The sequence below is a fragment of the Nansenia antarctica genome (assembly GCF_963989245.1).
Source record: "Nansenia antarctica genome assembly, chromosome: 14".
Classification (NCBI taxonomy): Eukaryota; Metazoa; Chordata; class Actinopteri; order Argentiniformes; family Microstomatidae; genus Nansenia; species Nansenia antarctica.
The window spans coordinates 20,571,737-20,581,400 of record NC_137684.1 but is presented as its reverse complement, the minus strand read 5'-3'; the positions used below and the strand labels follow the sequence as shown (position 1 = coordinate 20,581,400).

The window sequence follows — 9,664 nt, the reverse complement described above, 5'->3', positions numbered from 1 at the left end:
CGGCTCTGTCAGTATTGATTGATTGATTGACTGATTGACTGAGAATGTTTATTATGTGAAGCGCATTGAGTTGCATCTTGTAAGAAATGCGCTATACAAATAAAATTTGATTTGAATTTGATGATTTGATCACAGCAATGTGTACAATAACCAAGAATGGAGTTGTACGGCGGAAATATACATTATTTTGTCATTGATGAGGATAGGTATTTTACCAAGATATTGTTGATCGCAGTCAAAAAGGCGATAACAAGAAAGTGGTATAAGAATGAACCCTCTACCATAGAACAATGGTAAGGAATTATAAGAGAGATTTATACTATAGAAAAAATGATTGTGGACTAACTGATATACATTCCAAGATACTGGATCTTTATACACCCTTTTCCAATAATGGACACTTGTAACCATGACCATGTTTTGTTATTGTTCTCTGTTTATTCTGTATACTGTTGTTTTATACTTTTGATTATTTGTACAAACAAAAACTCAATAAATATTAAAGTTTTAAAACTTTACAACTTTACTAAGTATTAGTTTTCACTTGTGGGACTATTCCATTGATTCTATTGTACTAGCCAAACCAAGTCAAGAATTGGTTCTCCACATGGAATAAACAAATAATCTCATGTCATAATATATTTTTATTACAATTATTATCATCAATCTTAGCCTTATATTCCAGTTTTTACATTTATACAGATTACAGTGATCTGTTACAATACAACATGACCCATAAATAAAATAGTCAACCCAACCTGGCCCTATGTAGTAGATATGGTCCCCCCTTGTCAGGGCAGCATAAGCCTAAATACAAAAGAAGCACATACTTGGAGATAGCAAGGGTCATACTCAGTCATACCTTTACTGGCAGCCCATAATACGTTCATAATTAAACCCTGATTAACAAATGATACGGTTCTTTAATAATTACCAAACGTTGTATCTGTCAATGCCATTCCACTACAAAAAAAAAACTTTTGGACCTCAGGGGTATAAAAATATCAGTTTTGTATCTGAACTTTACAATATATACATTAATATCTGCACTGTTAAATAATAATTTCAGTTAGTCTTTGCATTATAAATATTGTTTTACTCAGAGTTAATGTGTTACTTTGCTGACAGTTCATAATAATGCAGAAACTGACATGTTTCTAATGAAGTTCATGGCTTTGAAATATGACTCATATGACTCATTGTTCCTTCTCAATCCATTTCAAAGGAACGATCATCAGGAGAGAACCAGTGTACATCGAGTTGGCAAGAGAATTCAGGCATTTATAGCAAGCAGGCTGTATGTCAAATAGTGGCAATAAGAGATGCAGAGAGGAGTTGCAGAGTATAATTTAAAGGTGGGGGACCACATAAAAAAGTCTAGGAAATTATACAGTTCTTCCCCTTGTGCCCCTTCTTCTTTTTGGATTTAGTCCGTGGGCTGTAAGGCAGGGAGGGCAAGCCTGCCACAGGGCTGGGCAGTTCGTCAGTATAGTAATGTCTATGGGGCCTTGGCTTGGGGATGGGCTGGCCTAGGAAGAATCCCTCCTCCTCAGACTCAGAGGAGGAAGAGGAGCAGGTTGAGCACCAGTCATCGTCCTCTCCACACATGCCAAGGAACCGCTCCATGGCCGGCCCCTGCAGGTCGTAGTCTGAGGTGGCGTGGGCGCGGGGGTGGGGGTGGCCGTAGGCCTGCTGGCTAGGTTGGAAGGCCTGGGGCCCCTTGGGGCTGAGGGCTTGCCCCCTCTGGTCCTCTCTGAAGTACATGCGGGCCCTCTCCTTAGGCACCAGATGCAGAGCGTTGTCAGAGCGCGACTTACGACTACGGCGCTTTCTGTGGTGGTGATGGTGGTGGTGGTGATGGCGTCCTGGCTCCTGGTCTTGCTCCTCAAAGTGGTACGCTCGCCGGCGAGTCCGCTCGCTCATGGGGGGCTGGCGTACGGGCAGGTCGCCGTAGCGACTGTTGTCCACGACGTCGTCAGAGAACTTGACCTGTTGCGGTCTGGACTGGGAGCGCGTCCTCCTCAGCGCAGGGAGGTGAGGGGCCTTGGGCCTCTCCTCTGGGAGTGGGACCTCTTCCTCCTCCTCCTCCTCCTCTTCCTCTGGTACGTTCTCTTCCACCAGCCCCTCCTGCTCCAGCTCAGATGTAAGGCTCTTCAGGGAACTGACACTTCTGTGTAACATGGAGGAGTTGAGTGTTCCCATGTTGCTGGTTTTGTCACAGTCCTCTTCATCCAACTCCTGGAAGTTCTGTAAGGCATACCCCAGTGGCCTGTCTTTACTGTCTCCATCAATAGACGCCCCTGGGAGAGAACAGAGAGATCATGAGATTAGGGAGATATATTTACACAAGGTGTCTATTCTACACAATAGTATTTGTAAAATGTAAATGGGATGGCATGGTAAGACAGTCCTGGAAATGAAACATTCGTGTACTGCCTAAATCAGTTTTAATATCAGGCTATTTTACTCATATTTATACCTGGGCATTTCTCACTGATACATTCTATGATAGCATTAGCATTGATGATAGCATTAGCATTGATGATAGCATTAGCATTGACGATAGCATTAGCATTGATGACGTTGAATGACGCCTGACGTCTCTCTTACCGGTGATGTTGGAGAGTGCCAGAGAGTCCATGGAGTCTCGTACACTCTGTTCCGTCTGCTTGAGCTCATCGGTGATGCACTCCAGGGAGTCGTCATACCACTGCTGCTCTTCCCTCTGGAAGCCTGCCCCAGCCCCGTGCTCCAGCTCCAACTCCTGGATCTTCCTGCTGCTGGCAGGGCCTGGGTGGCTCCCATATGCCGAATCCCCCAGCCCGTCCTGAGACTGGGCCCAGTACATGTCCGCCTGGTACTTCTTACTGGCCAGGCTCTGACTGCCCCCGCCCCCAACCCCTCCACCAACTCCTCCTCCACCGATCACAGCCTTGGGCTCCTGTTTCGCTTTGATCTCTGCTTCGGTCATCCACGGGTCAGCGGGTCTGGAGTCCTGATCGGTCTGTTGGAAGACCCCGTTCTCCCCGAACTTAAGCAGCAGCTGGGTCATGTAGTCCTCGTGTTCGGCCCACTCCTCCACCCGGTCCTCGGGGGCCTCCTCTGTCTCCTCCTCGCCGCCCTCGCGACCGCCCCTCCAGAAGCGCTCGTCGGCCAGGCTGAGGTGGGCCAGCTTGTTGGTGAGGGTGTCGTTGTTGGCGTCGGCGGAGTCGCCGCTGAAGCCGGGGAACTTGTAGTTGACGGAGGGGGAGAAGAGGAGCGACTGGCGGCACTGGTCGGCAGAGCGACTGCTCTTGCCCATGCGCACGCTGCGGCGGGACTCGCGGGAGCGTGCCGACTGGAAGGCGGAGTCGGAGGAGTCGGAGGCATGGATGTCCTCTCCCAGGCTGCAGGCCTTGGAGCAGTAGATGTGGCCCTGTCGGGGCAGGAAGGGGCATCCTAACAGGGAGCTCTTACACTGGACACAGCGGAAACAGCTTTCCGTGGCGTGCCAGTGGAGCCCGTCATATGTCATCTGGGCATGGTCCACCCCTGTAGGAGGGAACAAAAGCTTGAATTAACCAATATGTACCAGTACTTGTGTATCATGCATGTAACATATGTAGTGTTATCTCCTCAATTGTTTGTGGCATTTCACCGGGATGTTCATTTTTAGTAGATGTGACATGTGATACTGCTTCGATCTCTTGAATTGCATCGCCGACACACAAATATTGAATTTGATCTTTAAGAATTCGATTTTCAATGAATTGTCTAATTGACAGAGTACCATGTCAGTAATGGCAAAAGCAATAGACTAGCTGCCTGTAGGTCTGTTATAGAGGTGTATATACCGATGTGTTCTCCGCAGGCCTCGCAGTACTCGGCGTAGAGAGACTCGAAGCAGCCGCAGCAGTAGGGCCGTCCGTCCTTCATGATGTAGCGCTGGCCCCCCAGCACCGTCTCACACTCGAAACAGGCAAAGTGCTTCATGTGCCAGTGGCGGCCCTCCGCCTCCGTGCACTCGTCAGCAAAGATGATCTGACGAGACAAACACACATTATACACGGTTAGATGTGCAGGGCTCTCCTGCGCATGAAAAGCAGTATGATGCTCGTCATAGTATTTCATTGGAGTAATTGAAAATACGCCAATAAACTAAAGTTGGAGGCCAGGTACTGTAGTCTAACTAATGCAGACATTCATGAGATGCCTTCGATCTCTGAACTAAAAGTGTAAACATAAGTCTAAGTCTCATGAGTATAAAGGTCTATTCAAGACAAGCTTGTAGTATTTTAGGTTAGTATGTTGTTGTATTCTAGGTTAGTATCAGTAACAGTGTTCTACTGTGTTTTGGGGTCGGTGTGTATCTCACCTCGTCGCAGGCAGAGCAGCGTGGTTTGAGCAGCTCAGCATGGTGCCTCCCGCAGTGGATCTTCCCGTCCTGGTAGAAGTAGATGAGATCCACCAGGAGCTCGCTACATGTGGAGCACGCAAAGCATGCTGGGTGCCAGCACAGCCCCGGGCCCGCTCTGGAGGCAAACACCGCCATCTCACCTCCGTTGATGTTCTCCCCACACTGCAATCAACAACAACAACAACACCGACACCGACATTAGTTAAGAAAAGATTATTCATTCTCATCATGTTAGAAATATAGCATGTAAGCGCTATTTCAGAATGATTAGAGAATTGCGTGTGTTTATGTGTGGTTGTGTGGTATTCCAACAACATCCTTTTTGGAATTAAACAAATACCGATTCCATTTATTTGATTATTACATGCTTCCAATATGACATGAGAAATCCATGACTTTTGGCCGAACTGCTATGGCCCATTGACCCACGCTTTATGTAACCACTGAGATGCAGTGACACGTCAGTCGTTGTTTTCTCTACGGACACATGATGACCCAACACATGGCCATGGAAACTAGGATGACAGGGGGAGGTGAAATATGTGGCTTGGCCTGTTCCATCTGTGTGGAACGTCAGCAGATTTGGCATTGTTTGACTGACTGAAGGAATTATAACCATGGGGTCTGTGGTCCCTGTGCGGATTAAGTTTGTTGGGTTTTTTCCCCCTCTCTCTCTGTCTTTTGTGCCATGTGGGGACACAGGCCTGTTCATAGGGACTCCAGTCGACACAGTCACAAAGAGGCGAACACGCAGAGGAGAAAACAGCCTTTATCTTTTATTTAACCACAGTGAGGTCATGTTTTGACAAGGTTTAATGGTCACCCCCGGGCTGCTCACAAACCATTATAAATAGTGAATAAAGCACAGCGCCAAGCGCACTGTAACGACACTCAAAACAACATTGAGAGGGGGCTTTTTAGACCGTCGTTTGCATGACTGCAAAGCCAACATAATGTTTAGGGATCTCTTACATAGCGGGGTTGATACTGAGCTCCAAACTAAATTGCTCCTCATCTTGTGTGTTTTAGGTGAAACCAGCCCTCGGGGATTCACTTCCTACTCACAGGGGGATAAACAACCAGAGGACAAGGCTACAGCTTCTCCGCTATCTGCTTCTTAAGTTAATAATGACGTTTACTTATTAATGAAGTCATATGGAGAACAATGGCTTATGGCTGGAGGTAGAAATAAAAGTTTTCTGTTTGATACCTAATGTGTTTGATACCTAACCTAATTCCATTGTATTACAATGAGCCTGTCCTCCAATGTCTACCTCCTCCAGCACCCTGTCCTAGTGTCCTGGTGTGTGTGTGATATAAGTGATGGGTCAGACATACATGCTCACAGGCGCTGTGTAGAAGATGCCGGGGCTGCAGTTTGAGAGTGCCCCTCCCCAGAGCCTCCTTCTTCCTCTGGACACTGAACATGTGGAGCTCCTTTTTCTCCTCCTCGCTGAGAGACTGGCAGTAACGCACCTGGAGGGAGAGAGAGGACGCTTAGTCAGAAACAGAAGAGGGTACATGCAGTCATGCACTGCAGACCCGGGTTCAAATAGTGTTGAATTGACTGTGTCGAGTTTGCCTGGCTGGCACAGGAGAACTAATGGAACAGTCCCGACAGTCCAAACCCTGCCTGCCGGAGGCAATCTCAAACCCTTTTGGACCCAGGACTTATAGTGGACAATATAACAAAGCAGAGGAACTAACAAAAAGGAGCACTTGAAGAAGTGAAACCCAAGTCAAGACACACATTCTCTAAAGTGCATACCGGTGCACATTCAACAAAGAGATCTCTTGACCCCAGCTTGCTCTTAACCCCCCCCCCCACACACACACCCCACCCATGTACACCTTCAAAATGTCTAAGCCTGACTGATTGAGAACTGTTTTTTCTGTTTTTTACAGCACCCTCTTTTTGATGTCTCCCAAACCTCTTAACAAGGGGAAAGCAGACGTTTGCACAAACAAGGCTTGTGTTTACAGTGAAATCAAGTCGACAAGAGAGCAACAAAGAGAGATGAGGAGGAGGAGACACGAGGTAGTGGAAGGCAGGCATCTCGGGTCCGTGGTGCCACCGCAATGGCGCTAGTGGCACACATAAAGCTTCTTTCAGCAGCGTCTCTCTCTCCCACTGGGCTGTCCTCATAAAAAGCCACAGCTATGGCAGGAATCCTAACCAGTGGGGGGCTCCCGGCAAACATCATAAAATCATCAACTCAAAAGTCTCATTGTGCCCACACCCTTCTAAAAGAGCTGTGGGGACAAAAATCCCCTTGACGTGAATGCCAAGTCCTCACATGAGGAGAATGGTACGGAGGTGGCAAGGGAGGCGCTAAAGCCGTAACGAGGTTTACCAGGCATGAAAGCAGGGACGGACACAGCTCCACAAACAAGATGTCCCGAGTCCGAGCGACATAAGAGAATGGTGGGAACGTGAGCGCTGGCCTGTGAGACCTTTGCGGTAACAATGTCTTTAATGAGAGGACCTGCTGGGAGTGGTTTTATGACGCACACACGCGCACACACACACACACACACACACACGCACACACACACACAGACACGCACACACACGTGCGCACGCACACACACACACAGTATACAGTACAAATATACTTTTCTCTTACCTCATTATCATGGGGAGGCAGTTGATAGAGGAGCTGCTTGATTCTGAACTTCTCTCCGGGGCTGTTCACGTAAGGAACTTTATCCTCGGGCAGACAGGAGAAATACAGCTGAACCTGGAGCACACAGAGCACATAGGGGAGAGAAGATAGGTTAGAGACAGACTGACGGAGAAAACAGAACGGAAGTGGGTTAGAGACAGGCCTACAGAGAGAGGGATGGTGAGAACAGAGACACTTCATGTGTTTCACCAGACCCAAGAGGGGACTTTCTTGAGAAGTTAGAGAACCTCTAAGCCTTCTACGTACATAGGATGAACGACACACGGTGTCGCCCTCTGTTATTCTGCCTGTCACAACACCGTTAGGTCACTGACCAGGCCGCTGTCCTAAGGAGGGGAGGGGGGGGGGGGGCGGGAGGGAGAGGGGAGGGCTTGTCATATGCTTGTGACTGGTAGCGGGACAAAGCCGCCTGTTTTTATGTGTCCCGCCGTGGCACTTTAACCCTTGAGACCGATCGGCCACTGAAGGTCCACTTTATGACGGAGGGTCATTATGGGATAGCAGATAAAGAAGTGGGATGACCTCGTCTCCTGTGTGTGAGGGGGACTTCCTGCTGCTCTGGCTGTCTAGAGGGTAAGGGGACAGCAATTTACCCCCACTGCAATCACCCCGCGTTTGGGCCCTGCCGTAAAATATGCACATTTCATGCTGCTATTACCCCCCTCTATCCACCTCTCTCTCCTTTCCTCCCCAGGGCAGAACAGAACACTATAACCCTCATCCAGAAGGGCTGTGTGTGTCTTCACTGTAATGATCACCCCATAATGTGGCAGGGGCCATTCCAGTAGAATAGCTGCTGTAAAGGCATTACAGTTGACCCACGCATTTCATTTCCACACAAAAGGGCCCCTGCCTACTGCATATTTGGGTCTTTAGGGGTCTCCTGTTGCTCTGGTCCTTCTTTCTCGCCCATCACCCCCTCATTGCTTCCATGTGTGTGTGCTGTTTAAAAGGGGGGAGAGAGAGAGGAGGAGAGGAGAGAGGGAAAGGCGGATAGAGTTGAAAGAGGGGAGGAAAGGGGGGGCCTAGGTTTGGAAGAGTGCCACATCACACTGCCTGCAGCAAAGGCACAAGCAGTACTGTGTTTGTGGACCGGCCCTGTAAAAAGCAGCCCTGGCTGGCGGTCCGAATGTTATCGTTGCGTAGCGTAGCCGCTCTCTAAGTCTGGTCCTGCCAGCAGCAGCAGCAGCAGCTATAGCAGTGAGACTGATCCACTAAGGCCTCTACTCCCTCCTAGGCTCCTACATCTGCCAGATCACTCTAATCACCACCAGACTTTTCCATGCCAGAGTTTGTAAATAAAAATATACACATCCTGTCGCTAAGTGGCTGCGGGGTGGTGCTTGACAAGTCTGTCTTGAACAAAGGGAGCCGACTCACTTTTTAGGGAGGGAGGGAGGGAAGAAGAGGTGGTTCGGGTCCCATTATCCAGGGAGCAAGCTTGGATTATTATTCTAAATGGGCTCAATAACAGCTACAGTATCTGGGGCAGTGAAATGGGTTAGCAGCAACACAGGAAGAACTATCAGAAGGTGCTCCTTCCAATGGGGAACATTAGAATCAGGTCATTTCACTGTTACATGACTTCATAGTTGGGATTGAAAATCAACAGTCAGAAAACGGATTAAAACCCTCCCCGAATAAATAATATAAGTAGTAGTGTGCTATACCGTCGCATCAGGGTGTACGACAGAGTGTGTTCTATAGATTTACTGAGTCTGTGTGTATGTGTCTGTGTGTGTGTGTGTGTGTGTGTGTGTGTGTCTGTGTGTGTGTGTGTGAGTGTCTGTGTGTGTGTGTGTGTGTGTGTATGTGTCTGTGTGTCTGTGTGTATGTGTATGTGTGTGTGTGTGTGTGTCTGTGTGTGTGTGTGTGTGTGTCTGTCTGTCTGTTTGCCTGTCTGTCTGTCTGCGTGTGTGTGCGTGTGTGAGTGTGTGTGTATGTGTGTGTGTGTGTATGTGTGTGTGTGTGTGTGTGTCTGTCTGTCTGTCTGTCTGTTTGCGTGTGTGTGTCCGTGTGTGTAGGGGTCCGGGCTCACCTGCTCAGGCCTGAGGCCGGGGGGCACCCAGGCGTACTCCTCCAGGGCGCAGCCCGAGTCGTCGTCGGACGTGGAGCTGCGCTGGAAGCCGAAGGCGAGCTTGCTGACTTTCTGCTCCATCATCACGTCCCGCTGGCGCGCCCCGCCCTGGTAACCCGCTGCACTCTCCAGGTTCATCTGACACACTCACCAGCTTCTACTGGAGGGAGGGAGGGAGGGAGGGGGAGAGAAAGAGGGAAAGAGAGAGAAAGGAAGATATGTCACTCAAGGGTGATAATAAATAGATCACAGTACATCACCCACATGTTCCACGTGTCCAGGCATCATTCATTCATCCATCCATCCATTCCTTCATTCATCCATTCATTCATTCATTCCTTCATTCATCCATTCATTCATGCCTTCCTTCCAGTCATCTCAGCCTCACTCAGACATGCTCCACAGCTCAGCACTGTGTGAGTCACCCCCACCGCTACTTTCATGTGGGCTAGCTTTCGCGGAAGGCGTTTACGGTATCGGGGGTAACACTTTCATTCATCTGGC

General features: G+C 48.7%; 1 protein-coding gene across 1 annotated transcript; it reads right to left on the bottom strand.

Annotated features, from left to right (window-relative positions):
- Positions 1 to 1,377: 1,377 nt before the first annotated feature.
- Positions 1,378 to 9,298, bottom strand: prickle1a (prickle homolog 1a; the record flags this gene model as incomplete). The annotated part of the gene is made up of 7 exons (XM_080545055.1): positions 1,378 to 2,300; positions 2,611 to 3,531; positions 3,834 to 4,020; positions 4,355 to 4,558; positions 5,735 to 5,872; positions 7,024 to 7,137; positions 9,122 to 9,298. The coding sequence occupies 7 exons, from the start codon at positions 9,296 to 9,298 to the stop codon at positions 1,378 to 1,380; spliced, it is 2,664 nt and encodes an 887-aa protein (XP_080401181.1).
- Between the last annotated feature and the right edge of the window lie 366 nt (positions 9,299 to 9,664).